Source organism: Oncorhynchus mykiss, chromosome 8, assembly GCF_013265735.2.
Source record: "Oncorhynchus mykiss isolate Arlee chromosome 8, USDA_OmykA_1.1, whole genome shotgun sequence".
NCBI lineage: Eukaryota > Metazoa > Chordata > Actinopteri > Salmoniformes > Salmonidae > Oncorhynchus > Oncorhynchus mykiss.
This window is the reverse complement of record NC_048572.1, coordinates 53,560,915-53,585,830: the sequence shown is the minus strand read 5'-3', so window position 1 is coordinate 53,585,830 and position 24,916 is coordinate 53,560,915. Positions and strand designations below refer to the sequence as shown.

The 24,916-nt window shown below is 40.6% G+C and overlaps 1 protein-coding gene across 9 annotated transcripts in view; it reads left to right on the top strand.

Annotated features, from left to right (window-relative positions):
• Positions 1 to 209: 209 nt before the first annotated feature.
• LOC110530111 (CMP-N-acetylneuraminate-beta-1,4-galactoside alpha-2,3-sialyltransferase) overlaps positions 210 to 24,916 on the top strand; it is an 85,166-nt gene continuing 60,459 nt past the window's right edge. For 2 of the 9 annotated variants that reach the window (XM_021612939.2, XM_021612936.2), the window contains exons 1-2: positions 211 to 909; positions 17,981 to 18,121. In XM_021612939.2, the coding sequence (XP_021468614.1) occupies positions 18,013 to 18,121 (109 nt within the window). In that variant the 5' untranslated portion in view covers positions 211 to 909; positions 17,981 to 18,012. Of the gene's footprint in view, positions 910 to 8,227; positions 8,413 to 16,691; positions 16,774 to 17,980; positions 18,122 to 24,916 lie in introns of those variants that run through there. The other 7 variants (XM_021612938.2, XM_021612935.2, XM_021612933.2 and 4 more) reach the window with 6 other exon arrangements.

Genomic DNA, 24,916 nt, shown 5'->3' with positions numbered 1-24,916 from the left:
TGAAGTTTGTAGTGGCTGTTAAAGAAAATTGAACCATGGATTACAGTTTATCTTGGCCTATAAACTACTTTCAGGGTTGAGGAACCATCTAATATCAAGTTGTAAAATAGTGAACTACTCCTTTAAATGGTTGAAAGCCACAGTGACAGACATTTGTGTGACAACTAAACCAAAAATCCGAAATTGTTTTTTCATTGGAATTTGGTGGTGCCCTTCGATGGTTGAAAGCATAATAATCAACACATTGGAAATTCTAACTTTGGCTGTCTTTTTGAGTGGGTGAATATAGGTTGTAATGTCATTGATCAACGTCTCAACGAAATTTTATCCACTGAATTATCCATTTTCGGGGGGTATTTTTTAATATATGTTTTTTTTTAACCCATTCTCCCCAATTCCGTGATATGCAACTGGTAGTCCACGTTGAAATGACATGTGTGCACAGTGGGATGTGAGGAACATGCTGTTGAGCAAGATGGTTTGGAGAAAAAAGAACGGGGCGCGAGCGAGCACGTGATTTTTTTAGGGAGATTTTCTGAAGTCTGAACGTCTTCAATTCTGCTCAATTGAGTTCCCGGGATTAACATGGTGATGGTCGGTGAAGGAGGGGGGATACGGTGGCGACCTCTTCGTTGTTTAAACTAGTCTAGCCTTTTCTCAACAACGGGAAAATCTGAAAAAGGAGAGGTTAAGGTAACGACCAAAAACGAATCTGTTTTCTTGTAGCCAGCTCGATGTATTAGGGAGAAGGTCCTGTTTTTACACGACGGTGGACATCGGTGAATGTTAGCTAGTTAGCTAGCGTGTTATTTGAGTCAACCGCTATCTTGCCTGGCTTCACATCATTCTCGTTTGATGTCTCTTTGGTTAGCTAGCTAAGTGTTTAGCTAGCTAACGCACCTACCTAAGGTAATATTTTTTTGTAAATGACTAGCGTATATACAGTTTGCAGTGGTGATTGCAATAGCTATATTCAATAACTAATTTAGGAACCTCACAAACCCAAGGCAATTTAACCACAGTTTATTTGATTTGACTGTGTAGCCAACGTTAGCTAACAAGCCAAGAGTTAGCTGAAGAAGTTAGCTATCCGTACAAATTGTATTTTCTGTGGGTGCCAACCCGACTGCTACTAGGTAATGTTATGTCCAACAAGCTTCATATGTAGTTTATATTGAGAAACGGCTGCATTTCTGCATATAGAAATTGGGATTAATGGACCGTTATTTTCCTACGTGACGTTACGTGCTAGAACGTTAACCAGCTAGAACAAACCTTGGATGTAATCATTAGCCAAATAGTTTCGCAACTAAAACGAGAGTTTCTATGGTGGGACACATTCAGGTAGGTCCCTCCCGTTCCGTTTGCTTCCGTTTTAATACGTTTTTTGTAACAGAATCGGGGTAATGAATACGGACGGACTGGGACTAGAATTCGGCCCTGACATTTTATCCACTCCAGCCCACATCACTGCCTGCTCCGCACTGAAAACGGCAGTACTGTTTTCAGTACTCCAGCACCCTACACTTGTGAAGAGAAAGACATTTTCAAAAACGTTTTATGCGATTGGAGAAGACATTGGAAGGTATCTTAGACATTCCTATATACCCCATTTTTCCAGATTCTTAATATCCTAGCCTGCGTTTATGGACTGTCCTCTTCAATTCAAACCACAGGTTTTCAATGGCGGAGACTGAGATGGCCATTGCAAATTGATTTTGTGGTCAAGTAACCTTTTCTTTGTGGATTTTGATGTGTGCTTTTATTTATTTTTATTTGATTTTACCTTTATTTAACTAGGCAAGTCAGTTAAGAACAAATTCTTATTTTCAATGACGGCCTAGGAACACTGGGTTAACTGCCTTGTTCAGGGGCAGAACGACAGATTTGTACCTTGTCAGCTCGGGGGTTTGAACTTGCAACCTTCCAGTTACTAGTCCAACGCTCTAACCACTAGGCAGGGTTATTGCCTTGCTGGAAGATCCACTTGCGGCCAAGTGTCCACCTCCTGGCAGAGGCAACCAGGCTTTTGGCTAAAATGTCCTGGTACTATGGGGCAATTTTGCTTCCACTGGTCCTAGGGCCCTTGTTAAGGTCAACGGCATAATGAACTTTACCTTGTACCATGATATTTTAGCCAAAAACCTGGTTGCCTCTGCCAGTAGGCGGACACTTGGCTGCAAGTGGGTCTTCCAGCAAGACCTTTACCCCAAGTACTAATCAGTCAACCATTTCTGTACCAGTGACTGGTGAGACATGGTCCTCATCCTGTTTATTTTTTTTTTACCGGCTGATGTTTTAAACCAATGCAATATGTAAAAACACCAACTCACCACTATAACTGTGCCTCTGCTCTAGCCATTTTGTTTGCCTCCTTGCTGTCTTATCTGTCTCAGCACCTTCTTTGCTGTCACTCTGTTTTCTCTCTGCCAGTCTGTTTAAGCCTTATGTTATAAAAGCCAAGCTAACAACATAGGCTATATTGCAAATTAGTGCCTGTCATGTATTCCCTTGAATCAACAGCTACTATACCCTAACCTGGCCTCATAGCCATACAAAACAATTTATGTATTTCTGATACCTACTAAAAGTTACTTAAGACAAACAAAAGTAGGGAAATTGGACGCACCAATATCATACCTCCCCTCTCCATGTAATGGTGAGAGGGTAGCATGTCTTGGGGGGTATAATATTTATTGCGTTTAACTTTCTCATCATTCACGATTTATTGAGGATTATCTGTAATCATGGAAGCATCCACATTAATGTAGAATGTTTAGAAACGTTCTATTCTTATTTAAAATAAACGTTTCTCAAATGACACTACAATATTTATCATTCATTTCTATTGGGCACAAAATAATCTGAAACGCAACCAAAACAAACAGCAAATACATCCAAGTTTGTAGTCCAAAAGCTTGACGTAGTCAGAATGCTATGAATATGGGACCAAATACTTAACTTTTTACTACACTGAACAAAAATATGAATGCAACATGCTTCAATTTCAAAGATTTTACAGAGTTAGATCATAGAAGGAAATCAGTCACTCTAAATAGATGGGTTAGACCTTAATTAAGAAAAATGAAATGTATATTTTAAATGTAACCTTTTATGTAACTAGGTAAGTCAGGTAAGAACAAATTCTGATTTACAATGATGGCCAAACCCGGACGACGCTGGGCCAATTGTGCGCCGCCATATGGGACGCCCAATCATGGCCGAATGTGATACAGCCTGATCGATGGCTTTCACATGACTGGGAATACAGATTGCATTTAAAAAAAGGTAGGGGCGTGGATCAGAAAAGCGGTCAGTATCTGGTGTGACCATAATTTGCCTCATGCATCTCGACACATCTCCTTCGCATAGTGTTGATCAGGCTGTTGATTGTGACCTGTGGAATGTTGTCCCACTCTTCAATGGTTGTGCAATGTTGCTGGATATTGGCAGGAACTGGAACACGCTGTCTTACACGTTGATCCAGAGCATCCAAAATGTGTTCAATGGGTGACATGTCTGACAAGTATGCAGGCCATTTTCATCTTCCAGGAATTGTGTACAGATCCTTGCAGCATGGGGCTGTGTATTATCATGGTGAAACATGGCTGCAGATGAATTGCATGACAATGGGCCTCAGGATCTCGTCACGGTATCTCTGTGCATTCAAATTGACATCGATAAAATGCGATTGTGTTTATTGGCCGTAGCTTATGCCTGCCCGTACCATAACCTCACCGCCACCATTGGGCACTCTGTTCACAACGTTGATATCAGCAAACCGCTCGCCCACACGTTGTCTGCCATCTGCCCAGTACAGTTGAAACTGGGATTCATCCGTGAAGACCACACTTCTCCAGCGTGCCAGTGGCCATCGAAGGTGAGCATTTGCCCACTGAAGTTGGCTATGATGCAGAACTGCAGTCAGGTCAAGACCCTGGTGAGGATGACGAGCATGCAGATGAGCTTCCCTGACGCTGTTTCTGACAGTTTGTGCGGAAGTTATTCGGTTGTGGAAACCCACAGCTTCATCAGCTGTCTGGGTGGCTGGTCTCAGACAATCACGCAGGTGAAGAAGCTGAATGGTAAGGTCCTGGGCTGGTGTGGCTACACGTGGTCTGTGGTGAGGCCGGTTGGACCTACTGCTCAATATAATTGACAGATTTGGATAGAAAACACTCTAACGTTTCCAAAACTGTAAAGATATTGTCTGTGAATATAACAGAACTGATGTTGTAGGCGACAGCCTGAGAAAAATCCAATCCGGAAGTGCCCCAGGTTTTGAAAGCGCTGCGTTCCAATGACTCCCTATTCAGCTGTGAATGTACCATCAACGAGCTTACGCTTTCTACGTATTCCCCAAGGTGTCTACAGCATCGTGACGTAGTTTTACGCATTTCTGTTGAAGAATAGCCGTAGGCGGCCACATAGCGTAAGTGGTCACATGGTGGCTCCGAGAGAGATTCTCGCATAAAATACAGAGGTAGCCATTACTCCAATCGGTCCTAGTGAAAAACGAATTGTCCTGACGGATATATTATCGAATAGATATTAGAAAAACACCTTGAGGATGGATTCTAAACAAAGTTTGCCATGTTTCTGTTGATATTATGGAGCTAATTTGGAATATTTTTCGGCGTTGTGGTGACCGCAATTTCCGGGCGATTTCTCAGCCAAACGTGAAGAACAAACGGAGCTATTTCGCCTACAAAAATAATATTTTGGGAAAAAATGAACTTTGGCTGTCTACCTGGGAGTCTCGTGAATGAAAACATCCTAAGTTCATCAAAGGTAAACGATTTAATTTGATTGCTTTTCTGATTTCCGTGACAAGGTTGCCTGCTGCTAGCAAGGCATAATGCTATGCTAGGCTATGATAAACTTACACAAATGCTTGTCTAGCGTTGGCTGTAAAGCATATTTTGAAAATCTGAGATGACAGGGTGATTAACAAAAGGCTAAGCTATGTTCCAATATATTTCACTTGTGATTTTCATGAATAGGAATATTTTCTAGGAAGATTTGTCTGTTGCGTTATGCTAATTAGTGTCAGATGATGACAACGGTCCCGTTCACGGGATGGGGTGTCACTACAAGTTAATGCAACCGCTGTGTCAGATTTCAAAAAAACTTTACGGAAAAAGCACACCATGCAATAATCTGAGTACAGCGCTCAGAGCCCAAACAAGCCATACAGATATCCGCCATGAGTCAACAGAAGTCAGAAATAGCATTATAAATATTCACTTACCTTTGATCTTCATCAGAATGCACTCCCAGGAATCCCAGTTCCACAAATGTTTGTTTTGTTCGATAAAGTCCATCATTTATGTCCAAATACCTCCTTTTTGTTCGCATTTAGTACAAATCCAAACTCACAAGGCGCGGGCAAATCCAGGCGAAAATTCAGACGGAAAGTCATTTTACAGTTCGTAGAAACATGTCAAACGAAGTATAGAATCAATCTTTAGGATGTTTTTATCATAAATCTTCAATAATGTTCCAACCGGAGAATTCCTTTGTCTTCAGAAATGCAATGGAACGCTGGTCGCTCTCAGGTGAGCGTGCGTGATCAGCTCATGGCACTCTGCCAGAGCCCTGACTCAATCAGCCCCCCCCTTCACAGTAGAAGCCTCTAACAAGGTTCTAAAGACTGTTGACATCTAGTGGAGGCCTTAGGAAGTGCAATATGACCCCATAGACACTTTATATTCGATAGGCAATGAGTTGAAAAACTACAAACCTCAGATTTCCCACTTCCTGGTTGGATTTTCTTCTCAGGTTTTTGCATGCCATATGAGTTCTGTTATACTCGCAGACATCATTCAAACAGTTTTAGAAACTTCAGTGTTTTCTATCCAAATCTACTAATTATATGCATATTTATGGCTGAGTAGCAGGCAGTTTACTCTGGGCACCTTTTTATCCAAGCTACTCAATACTGCCCCCCCCCCCCCCCAGTCCCAAAGAAGTTAATCCGGTTCTGCGCAGAGAAGCCTCGCTCACACTGGGCAGCTGAAATGGGCAGCACCAGCATAAACTGCACCAACTCCAGTATATTCTAAGGAAAATATGATATCTTTCAATTTCATTTAAACCCTTACCATTAACTTATCAAAACCAACCATAGAAGGATCCCATACATAAGCACTCTGGACTGTTAGCCTACCTTGTAATTGTGCCTGTAGGGGTCCTTTGTCAACATGGTCTCCCAGTAGCAGGGTGACAAGAGGAGATTCCAGGTGTGTAGGACTTGTCCTTGAAATTGTGGCTGACCAGGATTTTCAGCCCCTGCCACTCATCCTGGATTGCAGCCATGTTGCACCCTGATCTGCATGATTGAACAGAGCAGTGAGTTTGCAAATATGCAAACATTGTCTCATGGCAATACAGTGTCAAATAAATTCTTACCTCACGAGGCTCCTTGAAATGCCTCATCAGGTCTGCCACACCATCATTGCCAAAGGTGAGAAGGCTGGCCTGGTCTTCTGACCATGTGTCAGGGTTTAGCACTCTGAAAGACTTCACTGGGGTCTGGACACCCTCATCTTTCAGCAAACCACCAAACCTGACTTTGAGATCATCCACGCCGATGTTGATGGCCGCCTCCATGTGCTGCTTCAACAGAAATATAACACACACGCACACACTGAAATATTTGGCCATTTGTCTGTCTCCCATACATTTTTATAGACTTCTCCTGCATTTCTCTCCTTATCCCCAAATCATTCTGTTGGGCAACAAATACATTTTTTATTTACCTTTATTTAACTAGGCAAGTCAGTTAACTTCTTATGGTATAGGGGACGCTTGCGTCCAGCTTGGGGAGAAAAAAAACAGGGACCAGCGTTCCATTGCATTTCTGAAGACAAAGGAATCCGTTAACCGGATTATATCAAATAATGATAAAATCAAATATTCATTAAATCACACATGTAAGATACTCAATTAAAGCTACACTCGTTGTGAATCCAGCCAACATGTCAGATTTTAAAAAGCTTTTCGGCGAAAGCATTAAGAAGCTATTATCTGATGATGGCACAATGTCAATAAAGAGTGTAGCATATTTCAAAACTGCAGGCACTACACAAAACGCTGAAATAAAATATAAAACATGCATTACCTTTGACGAGCTTCTTTTGTTGGCACTCCAATATGTCCCATAAACATCACAATTGGTCCTTTTTTTTCCCCGATTAATTCCGTCCATATATACCCAAAATGTCCATTTATAAAGCGCGTTTGATCCAGAAAAAAACAGCTTACGAAAACACAACGTCACTACAAAACATTTCAAAAGTTGCCTATAAACTTTGCCAAAATATTTCAAACTACTTTTGTAATACAACTTTAGGTATTTTTAAACCTTAATAATCGATCAAATTGTAGACGGGGCAATCTGTATTCAATACAGCAGTAAACAAACCATGCTCCTTTTTACGTCTTGCGCAACTCTCAATAGGGTAACGTTGTTCCAGGATGTGCTTCTTCTTCATTGCACAAATGAATAACCTAAACCAAATTCCAAAGACTGGTGACATCCAGTGGAAGTGGTAGGGACTAAAAAATGGTTCCTATCAAATATACCTTAAAAGGTTAATAACAAATTCTTATTTTCAATGACAGCCTAGGGACAATCGGTTAACTGCCTGTTCAGGGGCAGAACGACAGATTTGTACCTTGTCAGCTCGGGGATTTGAACTTGCAACCTTTCGGTTACTAGTCCAATGCTCTAACCACTAGGCAATCCTACCGCCCCAATTCTGACACTGAGAATCTGACTTAATCATCAATTTCTCTTACATCCTAACAAGCTCTCATCCTAACACACCTGGAATCTCTTCTCATCACCCTGCTACTGAGCAAGCATGGTCTGGATCTTCTCCAGCATATGTCCTGCCCTTGCCCTAAGCTTTAGTGCTTCCAGTCTGGTCACTGTCTTGCTCAACTCTGACATGGCTTGGGGGAGGATCAGGTCATTCCTTTGCAGTGTGAGGCTAAGTGAGGATAGCTCACTCAAACATGTCTGTGAGAAAATGGCAGAATACACAAGTGCATTCTCCATTTCCCGCTTTATCTGTTAAGTAGTGAGTAAATAAACTGTCACCTGTCAATTACTTGATTCTGAAAGTTCATTTGAGTCTTGAACTTATTTTATTTTTTAAAACAACGTGTGCTATTACATTTCCTGTGTAAAACTGACCTACCTTGTCCGCCCATGCCGCAGGAACACTTTGAGGGTTCTGTGGACATAGGGGATCCAGCGAGTTCTAATTGACGCTAGACAAATATCCACACCGAGCTCTTGCCCGAGACAGAGCTCTCGTTTGGATTTCCCCCTGAAGTGATAAGTCTTCCATATCAGATTCAGAAGATCGTACACAAGACACCTTTGGCTCTTTCTTCTGAATGGTCAGTATTGCCAGTTCTAGCCTGTGAAGTATTGTTTAACATTCTCTGCTAACAAATAAAACTAAATCATAGAGAGGTTTGTAACAAATAAATGATGTGGCATACAGTGGATTGGGATTATATGCCCCCCTGCCTCTTTCTGATGTATCAAATACTTATGTCATGCAATACAATGCAAATTAATTACTTAAAAATCATACAATGTGATTTTCTGGATTTTTGTTTTAGATTCCGTCTCTCACAGTTGAAGTGTACCTATGATAAAAATGACAGACCTCTACATGCTTTGTATGTAGGAAAACCTGCAAAATCGGCCGTGTATCAAATACTTGTTCTCCCCACTGTATCTATTTTTAGGGGCAAATGCGAGTGAAATACTCGCACTCTAGAGCCCTGTTAACTGTGGGACCTTTATATGTGTCTTTCCAAATCATACCTTTTTGTTATTTCGGGTTTTGCTTTGTCATTATGGGGTATTGTGTGTAGATTGACAATGTTTTAAAATATTTTTTAAAATAAGGCTGTAACGTAACAATGTGAAGGGGTCTGAGTACTTTCTGAATGGATTGTATATAGTTGATTTTATTAAAACATTGTCTATGAAAAAATAAAATTTAAATTTTCTACCAATCGATTGGTCGAAAGAATAGACAACTTTTGGTCAACCAATATTATTGTTGTCGGACAGCCCTAGTATACATATTCCGGTCTCTGACATTGCTCGTTCTGATATTTCTTCATTTCCTTACTTGTTTAATTTTCTGGATTGTGTTTTTTATTGCTAGGTATTACTGCACTGTTGGAGCTAGAAACACAAACATGTCGCTGCACCTGCGTTAACATCTGCAAATGTCTGTACTCGACCAATAAACTTTGATTTGACATGAAATCAGTCAAAACACCTCAAAGCAAGACCTGGTGTCAAGATAAAACGATTCCCCACTAGGCAGATTCTTGTCATTGTTGCTATCTGCTATCTGAGTATCATAACAAAGCATGGCTTCTGGCCCCATTGATGTGCGTGTCATTTTCACAACGTTGTCAGTAGTGGTGCAACGGATCACAAAATTCACGGATCGGATCACGGTTTTAAGTCATTGATCAGATACATTTTCGGATCTGCAAAAAAAGAAAAAGGGAGACAAATATAGCTTTGCTTTCCATTTATTACTTAAAGAACACTTACAGCAAGGAATGTTTAAATAGAATTTTAAAATATTCAATACTCAATTGTTAAAGTGCAATATGAGGCATGATACCTTCTTCCTTTGAATGATAGTGAATTAAAAAATACCCCGTGTCCACATTAGAGGTCGACCGATTATGATTTTAAGGCTGATACCGATTATTGGAGGACAAAAAAAAGCAGATACCGATTAATCGGCCGCTTTTTTTTATTTTTTTATGTCTGTGTATATACATACATGCATACATACAGTGGGGCAAAAAAAGTATTTAGTCAGCCACCAATTGTGCAAGTTCTCCCACTTAAAAAGATGAGAGGCCTGTAATTTTCATCATAGGTACACTTCAACTATGACAGACAAAATGAGAAAAAGAAATCCAGAAAATCACATTTGTAGGATTTTTAATGAATTTATTTGCAAATTGTGGTGGAAAATAAGTATTTGGTCAATAACAAAAGTTTATCTCAATACTTTGTCATTGCCAACAAAGGGTATATAACAGAGGTCAAACGTTTTCTGTAAGTCTTCACAAGGTTTTCACACACTGTTGCTGGTATTTTGGCCCATTCCTCCATGCAGATCTCTAGAGCAGTGATATTTTGGGGCTGTTGCTGGGCAACACGGACTTTCAATTCCCTCCAAAGATTTTCTATGGGGTTGAGATCTGGAGACTGGCTAGGCCACTCCAGGACCTTGAAATGCTTCTTACGAAGCCACTCCTTCGTTGCCCGGGCGGTGTGTTTGGGATCATTGTCATGCTGAAAGACCCAGCCACATTTCATCTTCAATGCCCTTGCTGATGGAAGGAGGTTTTCACTCAATCTCACAATACATAGCCCCATTCATTCTTTCCTTTACACTGATCAGTCGTCCTGGTCCCTTTGCAGAAAAACAGCCCCAAAGATGTTTCCACCCCCATGCTTCACAGTAGGTATGGTGTTCTTTGGATGCAACTCAGCATTCTTTGTCCTCCAAACACGACGAGTTGAGTTTTTACCAAAAAGTTATATTTTGGTTTCATCTGACAATATGACATTCTCCCAATCTTCTTCTGGATCATCCAAATGCTCTCTAGCAAACTTCAGACGGGCCTGGACATGTACTGGCTTAAGCAGGGGGACACGTCTGGCACTGCAGGATATGAGTCCCTGGCGGCGTAGTGTGTTACTGATGGTAGGCTTTGTTACTTTGGTCCCAGCTCTCTGCAGGTCATTCACTAGGTCCCCCCCGTGTGGTTCTGAGATTTTTGCTCACCGTTTTTGTGATCATTTTGACCCCACGGGGTGAGATCTTGCGTGGAGCCCCAGATCGCGGGAGATTATCAGTGGTCTTGTATGTCTTCCATTTCCTAATAATTGCTCCCACAGTTGATTTCTTCAAACCAATCTGCTTACCTATTGCAGGTTCAGTCTTCCCAGCCTGGTGCAGGTCTACAATTTTGTTTCTGCTGTCCTTTGACAGCTCTTTGGTCTTGGCCATAGTGGAGTTTGGAGTGTGACTGTTTGAGGTTGTGGACAGGTGTCTTTTATACTGATAACAAGTTCAAACAGGTGCCATTAATACAGGTAACGAGTGGAGGACAGACAGACAATTCATTTATTTATATATATATATATATATACATACACACTTTTGTAATGACAATTGCAACAATACTGAATGAACAATGAACACTTATTTTAACTTAATACATGGGCTTTTGGATGGGTGTTCTTAAGGTGATTCCAAAAGGTTGGTGGTATTTTTTTATTTAGCTGTTGCTGACCCCATGCTTACATATTTATCACAAATAAGACACCTTGCTTTCCCTGGTGCCAATTCCATGTAAAAGTCCCACACTTTGTGCTCTGCTTTTCTCTGCCATCTGTAAAACACACACACAGCTCTGAAGTGACAATGATACTGAAGAGTCTGCTTAGGAGACAAACTCTATTTTTATTCAAACAGTTGAGAGTAAGTTACCTGTGATGAATGTTGAAAACAAAAACTGTAATTTCTATATGCAGGAAATCCTATTTTAATAATGGACATGGTAAGAATTGACTACCAAAGTGCGAGTCATAATGCCTATGACACCTAGCAAAATCTGAAAAGCGGTTCCTTCATTCATTTATTCCGTAGGATATTTTTAGAGTCACTTAAAATAAGGTCTGTGTTTCGTGTAGGCCTACACCACCTTGCCAATTTTATAACTGTGTAGATATCCATAGGACAAGGTAACTGATCAATATTGACTAAATATAAGCGAAGATCTTTTTTTTTTGTAGAGTGGATTTATGAAAATATTTTGACAAACGTTACCTTATCCTAGTGAGATTTACACGGGTATCAAAACGCTGAGGCGGTTTAAGCCTGCACGAAACACAGACCTTATTTGAAGTAGATCAAGACATTCTCTATGGAAGACATTAATGGTAAAATAACGAAGGAACCCCTTTCAAGTTCAGCCGCAAGTTATTACAGGAATTATAACGCGTCAGCTATTTCTCTCTAAACCATATACCTTTGACTATTACGAGCCTGCTGCTGCCTACCACCCCTCAGTCAGACTGCTCTATCAAATATCAAATCATAGACTTAACTATAATAAACACACAGAAATACGAGCCTTAGGTCAAATCCGGAAACTATCACCTCTAACAAAACGTTTATTCCATTCCGTATTTTATCTAACGGGTGGCATCCATCAGTCTAAATATTCCTGTTACATTGCACAACCTTCAATGTTATGTCATAATTACGTAAAATTCTGGCAAATTAGTTCGCAAAGAGCCAGGCGGCCCAAACTGTTGCATATACCCTGACTCTGCGTGCTTTCTTACATGGCACATATTGCACTTTTACTTTCTTCTCCAACACTTTAATTTAATTTTTATTTTTTATGTTTCATTTATTTAAGGCTACATTTATTTTTTTGATGTATTATATTAAGTTAAAATAAGTGTAAAATCAGTATTGTTGTAATTGTCATTATTACAAATACATTTTAAAAAAATCAGCCGATTCATCGGTATCGGCTTTTTATGTCCTCCAATAATCGGTATTGGCGTTGAAAAATCATAATCGGTCGACCTCTACTCTCTAGCTTCCACTCTGCTACTGCTAGCAGTACCTGTGCCAGATTTGTGCCTGTGTGACTCATAGAGGGGGTGTGTCTGTAGCACCAGACTTCGCATCTCCCACTCCTATGTGGTGTCGTGATCTGTCACAGTCACGTAGCTTTCCGTTGCCCTGGAGGTCCAGCCGTCTGTGGTGAGGGAAACAGGGGATGCCTTGGATAATTTGTTGTAAATTTTAATATTTTCCTGTTCATAACGATCTGGCACGATCTTTATACTGAAGTGGGTGCGCCAGGGGATTTCGAAGCGTGGCTCAATCACTTTCACCATATTTTTAAACCCTTTGTTTTCCACAACAGAGTATGGCCTCATGTCTGCAGAGATAAACATCCCAATAGATTTGGCGATGGCTTAGGCCTGGTCTGATTCTGCAGCAAAGGGCTGCTTAAATGCCGCGGTGAGAAGTTGTTGTTTCTTGGCTTGAGTTGGCTCCCGTCACTGACACACCAGGGTGATGACGCTTTAATTGTGTGGCCATGCTCAATGTATTTTCATGATCCACACAGCTTTCTTGTGGCACAATGCCTACACACCGTAATGGTGTTGTCCACCACCCTCATTCCATATCTGTCAGGAAAGCCAAAATGCTCCCATACATGAGACTTAAATGAAGCGGGAGGCTTTTCCAGTTCTTCAGCTCCTCCGCTAGCCATGGCTGTCACTGCTCTTTTTTGTCTTCTTTGCTTTTTGCAATGCGAGCGTCAAGGATTGATTGAACATGCCCCGCTCAAGTGAACAGTACACACAACTGCTTTAAAAGTAAAACACAGCACGCCTCTGTCTTGTCTTTATATTTTCTCTGCATCGAGATTTAGGGAATTATTACTTTAAAAAGTAACAGCGGCAGTAAAACTATTTCACATTATGATGGTTAAACTTTGCCATTGATCCGCGGTTCACATGCGTGCTGAACCGCGGGGTGTGATATGTACAGATCAACCACTCCGTTACACCACTAGTTGTCAGCCAACCCCTCTAAGAGCAGCACATCAGTGTTTCCCCTAGGACGTTGGCAAGAATTTTATGTAGAACGACTGCGAGGTCACTTCTGGTGACTTTAAATGGACATTCTACTTCAAAGTGCATGACAATTTATGTTGACACCATCTGAAATATAACTAATGGGCAGCTTTGTTAAAGAAAGGCCCCTGAACTCATGCAATGATATGGGCAGCAACCATGTAACGCTTTTACAACAAGTATTGACATGTTTTTTCTAAATTGAGATACGAGCTTAACCTCTTTATCCTATCCTACAAATTGATATTTTGGGCATTCATGGACGGATTTAATCGGGAAAAGACCGATTTGTGATGTTTATGGGACATATAGGAGTGCCAACAAAGAATATCATCAAAGGTAATGAATGTTTTATATTTTATTTCTGCGTTTTTGTGTAGCGCCGGCTACGCTAATTATTTTGTTTACGTCGCCTTCAGGCATTTTGGGGTGTTGCATGCTATCAGATAATAGCTTCTCATGCATTTTAAAAATCTGACTTGTTGGCTAGATTCACGAGTGTAGCTTTAATTCAATACCCTGCATGTGTATTTTAATGAACGTTTGAGTTTTAACGAGTACATTTAGCGTAGCGCATTTGCATTTCCAGGTGCCTACTTGAAACGTCTGCGTCTCAAGTAGGAGCAAGAAGTTAAAGTTGTCTTTACTGACCATCATTTTCACTTGTCTGACCGCTTGCATGATGATTAGTTTCTCACACGCTTGGCCCATCTGGGTGATGTTTTTTCTCGCCTGAATGATCTGAACCTAGGATTACAGGGACTCTCCGCAACTATATTCAATGTGCGGGACAAAATTGAGGCTATGATTAAGAAGTTGCTCTTCTCTGTCTGCATTAAACCTGTTGCGACGAGCAATCCCGTATCCGGGAGCGTAATTATAGCCTCAAGCGCATTACCATAACGCAACGTTAACTATTCATGAAAATCGCAAATGAAATGAAATAAATATATTGGCTCTCAAGCTTAGCCTTTTGTTAACAACACTGTCATCTCAGATTTTCAAAATATGCTTTTCAACCATAGCAAAATAAGCATTTGTGTAAGAGTATTGATAGCTAGCATAGCATTAAGCCTAGCATTCAGCACGCAACATTTTCACAAAAACAAGAAAAGCATTCAAATAAAATCATTTACCTTTGAAGAACTTTGGAAGTTTTCAATGAGGAGACTCTCAGTTAGATAGCAAATGTTCAGTTTTTCCAAAAATATTATTTGTGTAGGAGAAATCGCTCCGTTTTGTTCATCACGTTTGGCTAAGAAAAAAAAAACAAATCCAGTCATTATAACGCCAAACTTTTTTCCAAATTAACTCCATAATATCGACAGAAACATGGCAAACGTTGTTTAGAATCAATCCTCAAGGTGTTTTCCACATATCTATTCGATGATATATCCCTCGTGGAAGTTTGGTTTCTCCTCTGAACGACGTGGAAAAATGCCTGCAGCTGCACCAATTTCGACGGAGGACACCAGGCGGACGGACACCTGGTAAATGTAGTCTCTTATGGTCAATTTTCCAATGATATGCCTACAAATACGTCACAATGCTGCAAACACCTTGGGGAAACGACAGAAAGTGTAGGCTCATTCATTGCGCATTCACAGCCATATAAGGAGACATTGGAACACAGCGCCTCCAAAATCTGGGGCACTTCCTTCATCTTGGTTTCGCCTGTAGCATCAGTTCTGTGGCACTCACAGATAATATCTTTGCAGATTTGGAAACGTCAGAGTGTTTTCTTTCCAAAGCTGTCAATTATATGCATAGTCGAGCATCTTTTCGTGACAAAATATCTTGTTTAAAACGGGAACATTTTTTTTTATCCAAAAATGAAATACTGCCCCTAGAGTTTTAATTAACAACACACAGGTCTTTCCAACAGTGTATGATTTTTTTTGTGTGCAAATGAACTCAAGCTTAAGGACAATGTCAAATGTGATATAGCAAAGCACCTGAGTGAGTTGGGTGCACAATTACTCAGGTACTTTCCTGAAACAGATGACACAAATTGCAACAAGCGGTTCTGTGGAAATGGAATTTAAATCAGAAGCCACTGCCAGATTTCTGGTTTGGGCTGCGCTCAGGTGCGTGGTTGCCAAGGCAGCAACCACGCACCTATGTGAGAGTGGATTCTCGGCCCTCACTAGCATGAACTAAATACAGGCACAGACTGTGTGTGGAAAATTATTTAAGACTGAGACTCTCTAATAGAACCCAACATTGCAGAGTTATTTGCATCCTTTCAAGCACCCCCTTTCTCATTAACCTGTGGTGAGTTATTCTCAATTTTCGATGAACAAATAAGGTTTCATATGTAAGCTGGTTTACTAAAGAGAAAAATTATTGATCATTGTTATTTGTGCCCTGGTCCTATAAGAGCTCTTTGTCACTTCCCACGGGCCTTCTTATGTTTAATAAATGTATCGTATTGTGTGTGTGTGTGGCAGGCTTACAATGATGGCAAAAAAAATTTTTTGAGAGTGCGCTGACCCTGGTGCTAGAGGGGGTACACAGCTGGAGTTTGAATTTTGAAGGGGTACGGGACTATAAAAGGTTGGGAACCACTGCCCTAGGGCAGTGTATTGCTTTGACTTGACTGTTTGTCTTTGAGAAACAACACAAAAGCGTGTGTGTCACTCGCGTTACACAGATTTATTGAATGTAATCTTTCTATGATTAGTCCTGTCACAGGCGTAGAATCTTCAAGTCCTATAGTATGCCTATGCTTTTAACCCCTCATCATCTGTTACTTTTTCAGCTGCTCCATTGCTTTTCTAGTGGTCCCTGTAAAGAGAAGTAATGTAATCATATTTCAACACTAATTCAGCTCAGTGCAGTTGCTTCGCTCCGCAGTGATTTTGAAGACTATTGTTTGCGCAAGCCCTTAGCTGTTCTGCGAGAGAGAGAAAAGGAAAGGAAAGCGAAATGAAATATGAATTGTGGCTCAGTTTTACATATCACTCCCACAATCCAAGCTGTGTAATGTGTCTTGACTGGTTCTGAGTGATAAAGAAGATTGTTGGAATTTGCAGGTGAGACAACATTTGCAAAGTTGGATTATATTTTCTTAACATTCAGGGCTGGGGTAATTTGGACATGGTACAGTATATTGGAGAATATATTAAAGGAATGGTTTCATTATTCAGATCTAGTCACTATTTCTTTGTTTTTCGGTGCTACGCTCAGATCTCAGGGCATAGTGTCTTTTCCTTTGTCTCAGTGGAAACAAAGGAACCGATGTTAGAGGAAGCCAGTTGGATAATATTACCTCAGTTATGGAGAGAATGAGACCTTTTTAATGTTTTGGGAAATTAAAAAACATCTCTCTCAAGACTATACTGTATGATTAGCCTAGTTTGGGTGTTGGCTCAGCATAAAATCTTTCTTTAACTACAAAAGTGTTGACCACTCTCAACCATTGCAGTTTCTTAAGTAGCTGACAAGCAGGGTGTGCTTTACCTGTTAAAACAGACTTCTTTATCTTCCCCCTCCCCATGAGCACTGATCTTAGCATAATGGAAAAGTGAAACTAATAGCACTTATTGGTGATAGATCGGTTGTCTCTAAAGAGCGTAAAGGGTTCCCCCAAGGATTTTCTTTTTTAACAAGGTTGTGACGCCGCTAAGTACGGACGAGGGGAGGTCCCTAGGGGGGGCAGAGATTTTTGCGTGTTTGAACACCTGTAACTGCCATTTTCTGAAATCTAGAGAAAAAATTGCCTTATAACAAATATTTTAAAAAGCATTGCTCTAGATTACAATGCCTCTCTTACATTCTTTGGGCAGAGCCCAAGAGGAGATTGGCTAAGGTTTGACATTAGCCCAAGCCAGGGATCATCATTTATTTTTCATGAGTGGATGGTGGGGAGCATGAACAATTTGTACTGCAAATTGACTGCAAGAAGCCTGGACAGATATAATGTTTTACTCAAATGAAATAATTTCAAACCTTGCTTACCTTTTTGTATATGATCACGTGTCTCTTTATTATGTATGGGAATACTTGTACAGATTTCCAAAATGTAAAATCAATTGGAGCTGATATCCTGGTGTCTTTTATGTCCAACAATGAAAATGCTAAATATAAAACAGTTTTTGCTCAGAACTGGGGGGGCAAATAAAACACACCAGTTGGGGAACCCTGGCCTAAGTGATTTCTCATAGCCAGTCATCCTATTTGCACACAACACTGACTCCTTCATCCTCAACTCCCTTTTCCTCCTCTGCATCTGTCCTGTAGGTGATGTGCCATGTGAATGGCTGAGAACCACCATGAAGCCCTCACACAAGCTGCTGTTCGTCCTGTGCCCCATGCTGGTCCTGGGCTTCATCTACTACTCCTCTGGGAAGCTACACCTGCACGTATGGGGCCAGAAGCCACGTGAGTTACTCTTGACAGCCTACGCCTCTCTCCAATCATCCATCTATTCGCCTGTCTATTTACTAGACTGCTGGTCTGCCTCTTTTTCAATTGACTTGCTTTTCAGTCTGCTGATTTATCTGTCTTTGTGTCTCTGTCTCCTTGTCGGTCAAGCTACTGTCTTTCTGTCTGTCAACCTGTATGCTTGCCAGCCACTCAGACTCCCTGTCTGACTTCCTGCTACTAGAGAGGATTGCAACAGACCCTGCAAGACAGGTCTATCTGTTTGCTATATACTGTACATGTATTACTATTTTCTAGGTAGCCCATTTCTCGCATTCAATTCCTGTAGTTGACGAGGACTACATTTCCACTTGGACGGTACTTCTACAGCAGGGTTTTCTAACTGGCGGCCTGCAGGTTTTTAATATGTTTATTTCTAAAGAAAAAAACATTTAGATTTTTACCATTTTATTGTTAGACATAAGACTGTGAGAACACCAGGAAATCATCTCCAAGTGATTTTATTTTTTTAAATCTGTTTAAGCAAGGTTTGATATGATTGTTTTATGCAAATATTATATCTGTTTCGGTTTCTTGGTCAATTTGCCAAATTATTTGTAATCATGTTCCGGTCCCCCGACCATCCGCTGTGGTCAGCGCCCGAACCCACCTGGCATTTCTGGATATTGGTTGGTTATGAATCAGGGTGATGGAGAGGGTTACGTAAAGGTGGAAAATCTAAACCTGACAGGGTGTGGATGGTGGGTTGATGTTTCACTAGTGCGGGTCCCTGAAACTGTTCTTTGTAACCAGTAGAGGGGGCTAAAAGATATCCAATAAACATGCCCTGGAAATATTTGAACTGGCAGGTGTGTTTCATATCAGCAGGGAACACTGTATTTGTGCTTCTCGGTGGAAAGTAAAAAAATATATATATATATTTTGTGCTTTAGACTATGGTTGCCTCTGAGAAACATGTAGCCGGAGACTTTGTGTTGAAGGAAGCTTGAGGGACTACAAGAATATCAGTTTGACACTTCAAGTTTTGGGGTCTTGTCCACCCAAGGTACAGTAACAGCACAGTGAGACAGGCGTCCGAAAGGGGACGCCTAGCTTTTGGATGCCATCCTAAGTATCGGACTTCCTCAAGTTATCGCCGCGGCTCCAATAACTTGTCTTACTCTTTTGTATACTCCTCCAATTTAAATTAGTAATAAACATGGGAATTTTAGATAGATGTGCTCCTTCAAAGAATCTTATTTGAGTCTTTCATTTCACTCCTCTGAAGTTGTATTTTTTTGTCATTCGAGTTATTCCAAAAAGATTAATTAGTTATTTGAAATAAATTCAGAAATGATTTATTAGGGTTCCGAAGTCACTGTTTCCAATTATATTTCTCACAACACCAATATGGAAAATATTTATTCCAGAAAAATACTATTTGGGAGTTGGAGCTTTTTGCATGCTGCTGCCAGATGTTGCGGTCCCAATGTTTTGTTTGTCCAAGAGGACAGGTAGCATGTTGACAAGTCCTTTTTGTGTGCTCTCCCAAACTCTGACCTTGTGATCTGTTATTTCACCAGAGAGAATCAAACAGGATGTTCTACACTTTTGAAGTATTCTACTCTGGTAGTCTTTGAGTCACCGTTCAAGGTGCATACCCTTTTTAACTACTGTTATGTAAATATGTATCCTTACAATGAATAGGCTACATTTTATTTTGGTGTTTTACAATGTAAGCCTAACATTAAACTGGGGTGTCACAAACCCTGAAATGGTCAACCGAGCAGGTAGGCTATAGGGCTGAGTCCTCATGTTTGAACCTATTTTTGAAGGCTACTATGACCTACCTGACCCCTTGAACTTCAAACAAGTGCATATGAATGTTTTCATTCCCACTATGGCTACTCAAGAGGACACTTCTGAAGTTGTCGTGACAAGACCCCTGTGTGCATCGCTTTACACGTCAATATTTAGGGTCCCCGGTTTCTCTCTCTGATTTCATTACTTTCAAGGATTAGAGCAATGATGCCCACATTGCCCATATACTACACTTGGTTATAGTGTCAGGAGACTGAGCCCCCTCTCCCAAGTCCAATTGCACATCACTGACTAAGGGGTCTTTATTCATCTCTCATAAAGATGCCTTGGCTGGATTTGAGTGAGTGTTTCAGTTTGACAGTCAGTCTGTATCCGCTTAATATCAGAGCCTCTCGAGGCCTGTAAGTGGTCCTCCACTACAGACAAATTTAATGAACCGTGACAACCGGAAACGGCTTGACGGTGTGCAGAAGGAAGTGAGAGCATTAGCCCCCGTTGACTTATGTATGATTAAGGCTTAGTTAGCATTGGAGAAGAGGACATCTTGACATGTTATCGTTTCTCCCAGCCCTCATCACTTCTGTCTGCCACCCTCGGCACTGTCACGCAGGTGTGACTGAAAGTGGACACCCAGTTTTTGTCTGTTGGTACATCACCCAAGGGTGTTGACTGTGAAAGATCACACCTGTGTTTTGTGAATAACCAATTTGTGGTGTGCGTTGGCGACAATCTATGCAGCACATTAGCCACCTGTGGCATCATACACGGCTTTTGTTCTTTCTACACAGCTAGGTTTTTATCTAGGCAAGGCCGCAAGCACGCTTGGCTATATGGTTACAATTAGTTCAGTTCCTAATTGGGAATTGTATTTGTTAACACGGACTTGTTGTACCATTTGAGAGAGAGTTTGGTTAAAATGCCAGTTTATGGTATAGGTATGTGCATCTTTCCCTTCTATATACATGCTTTCCAATACCGGAACGGTATGTTTTAGTTTGAAACAAATCGATGCGATATGAGGATTTGTTGAATAAACACATTCATTTCCCATTCTAAATTCAAACCTGCTGCTGATGGAGCTCATGAGCTGGGCCTCTGAGCTGGGCCTCTGAGCTGGGCCTCTGAGCTGACTTCTCTCTCTCTGTGTGTGTGTGTGTGTGTGAGAGAATTATGTTTGTCTATGGTATGTACTATGTAGACGCCTGATTTGAGCCGTAAGGGAGACTAGGCATCTACCACCCCACTACCACGATCAGATTAGGAAACGCAGGGATGTTCCTCTGACCCAAGGTTCTGAAATCCCATCACCCACTAATTAACTTGTCATTTTTGCCGATTTTAATATTTAGCGGTTTGCAGTAACAAATTGATTTGGAAACAATCAACTATCATTCTGAAGACTAAGATGCCTAGTTTGTGTCTTATTTTTTCCTGAATTGTGTACATTTTCACCTCAGATTCTTATTACCCAAATGTGTCCAGATTAAATGATCTGGTAATTTTTAGCAAATTTTGCTTATAGATTATTATTATTTTTTGAATTAAACATTGTTGCTGTAGTTTGTCCATAAACCATAATGTTTATGCTACTTGAAGTTTACATAAAACTATAATATATTACATAAACATTGTCTGTGGACATGTTTCTCATTACCGTCATTGCTGTAAAAACACATCATTTTTTTAAAGAAAGTTGTAGTCACCCATGATGCATCTTCTAGAGCAGGTATTCCCAAACATTTTCAAACAGTCCATTTATATTTCCCAACGGGGCTATACATTTGGGTGAGGTTTTTTCTCTCTTGCCCGAGTAGCTCTGTTTTACTGCCAAAAATAAAATGAAATGATCTAGTGTTTAGCGAAATAACAACACAATGTCAAATACAGGTAGCCTAGTCAAATAATATACATCCAATCACATTAACCGTTACTCTCGTGGGAATTCCACTAACGGTCTGTATGTAGCTAAACGTAGCTGCTGCTCATGTTAGTATCTGTACTGATGGCTCAAAAGCCATGACAGGTAGACATATTGGAGTGGTAATGCACGTGCAAGCAGTCGCTCCCGACGCCACTTGGGTATACTGCAGCGTCCACCGAGAGGCTCTTGCTGCCAAGGGAATGTCTGACAGCTTGGAAGACATTTGACACTACAGTGAAAATGGTTAACTTTGTTAGAGCAAGGCCCCTGAACTCTCGTGTATTTTCTGCACTGCAATGGTATGGTCAGCGACCGTGTAACACTTTTTCAACATGCAGAAGTGCGCTGGTTATCAAAGGGACAAAGTATTGACACATTGTTTTGAAATGAGACGAGCTTAAAGTTGTCTTTACTGACCATAATTTTAATTTGTCTGACTGCTTGCATGACGACGTGTTTCTCACACGACTGGCCTATCTGGGTGATGTTTTTTTTTCAGCTGAATAATCTGAATCTAGGATTACAGGGACTCTTCGCAACTATATTCAATGTGCGGGACAAAATTTGAGGCTATGATTAAGAAGTTGGAGCTCTTCTCTGTCTGTATTAACAAGGACAACACACAGGTCTTTCCATCATTGTATGATTTTTTTTTTGTGTGTCAAATGAACTCAAGCTTAAGGACAATGTCAAATGTGATATAGCGACGCACCTGAGTTGGGTGCGCAATTATGCAGGTATTTTCCATAAACAGATGACACAAACAACTGGATTCGTTCTCTCTCATGCCCTGGCTCCAGTCCACTTACTGATATCTGAACAAGAGAGCCTCATCGAAATTGCAACAAGCAGTTCTGTGAAAATTTTATCGGAAGCCACTGCCAGATTTCTGGATTGGGCTGCACTCAGAGTATCCTGCCCTGACAAATCGAGCTGTTAACTTGTTATGGCTGCAATCCCGATGTCGGATAAGTGTCATCAACAACCGCTGAATAGCATAACGCTACATTCAAAAAATATTACTACAAATATTTATATTCATGAAATCACAAGTACAATATAGGAAAACACAGTTTAGCCTTTTGTTAATCCACCTGTCGTGTCAGATTTTGAAATGATGCTTTTCAGCGAAAGCAATCCAAGCGTTTGTGTAAGTTTATCGATCGCACTACAAAACATTAAGTACACTTAGCATCAGGATGCTTGGTCACGAAAATCAGAAAAGCAATTCTTTACCTTTGATGATCTTCGGATGTTTTCACTCACGAGACTCCCAGTTACACAACAAATGTTCCGTTTGTTCCATAAAGATGATTTTTATATCCAAAAAAACATGACAAACAAATGGAGGTATGTTCAGAAATCCACAGGAAAGAGCGGCCATGACAACGCAGACAAATTCCAAATAGTTTCCATAATGTCCACAGAAACATGTCAAACGTGTATATATATATATATTAGCAACTGAGACTGAGGAGCTGGCCGTTTACAATGGGCACCTTTTCATCCAAGCTACTCAATACTGCCCCTGCAGCCATAAAAAGTTAACCTCTGGGATATGTGGGACAGTAGCGTCCCACCTCGCCAACAGCCAGTGAAATTGCATGGCACCAAATTCAAAACAACAGAAATCCCATAATGAAATTCCTCAAACATACAAGTATTTTACACCATTTTAAAGATAAACTTCTTGTAAATCCAGCCACAGCGTCCGATTTTAAATGGGCTTTACGGCGAAAGCACACCAAACGATTGTTAGGTCAGCACCTAGTCACAGAAAACCATCCAGCCATTTTCCAGCCAAGGAGAGGGCTCACAAAAATCTGAAATGGCGATTAAATTCATCACTAACCTTTGATGATCTTCATCAGATGGCACTCACAGGACTTCATGTTACACAAATTGTTTTGTTCGATAAAGTTAATCTTTATGTCCAAAAACATCATTTGAAATTCGCAAACATCCATCCAAAGTGCAGAGAGCCACATCAAATTGCAGAAATACTCATAATAAACATTGATAAATGATACAAGTGTTATGCATGGAAATATAGATAAACTTCTCCTTAATGCAACCGCTGTGTCAGATTTCAAAAAGACTTTACTGCGAAAGCACACCTTGCGATTATGTTAGGTCAGCGCTAGTCACAGAAAAACATCCAGACATTTTCCAAAGAAGGAGAGGTGTCAGAAAAGTCAGAAATAGCGTTATAAATATTCACTTACCTTTGATGATCTTGATCGGAATGCACTACCAGGAATCCCAGTTCCACAATAAATGTTTGTTTTGTTCGATAAAGTCCATCTATGTCCAAATACCTCCTTTTTGCTTGCACGTTTAGCCCAGTAATCTAAATGCATAATGCGCGATCACTTGTTCAGACGAAACGAAAGTTCTAATACAGTTTGTAGAAACATTTCAAACGATGTATAGAATCAATCTTTAGGATGTTTTTATCATAAATCTTCAATAATGCTCCAACCGGAGAATTCCTTTGTCTTTAGAAATGCAATGGAACGCAGCTACCTTTCACGGCCACGAGTGTGATCAGCTCATGGCACTCTGCCTGACCTCTGGCTCAAACAGCTCTTATTCTCTCCTCCTTCACAGTAGAAGCCTGAAACAAGGTTCTAAAGACTGTTGACATCTAGTGGAAGCCTTAGGAAGTGCAGTATGACCCCATAGACACTGTATATTCGATAGGCAATGACTTGAAAAACTACAAACCTCAGATTTCCCACTTCCTGGTTGGATTATTTCTCAGGTTTTTGCCTGCCATATGAGTTCTGTTAAACTCACAGACATCATTCAAACAGTTTTAGAAACTTCAGAGTGTTTTCTTTCCAAATCTACTAATTATATGCATATTCTAGCTTTTGGGCCTGAGTAGCAGGTAGTTTACTCTGAGCACCTTTTTATCCAAGCTACTCAATATTGCCCCCCCAGTCCCAAAGAAGTTAAGACACTGATGCCCTTTGCAACCACGTACCTATGTGAGAGTGGATTTTTGACCCTCACTAGCATGAACTAAATACAGGCACAGACTGTGCATGGAAAATTATTTAGACTGA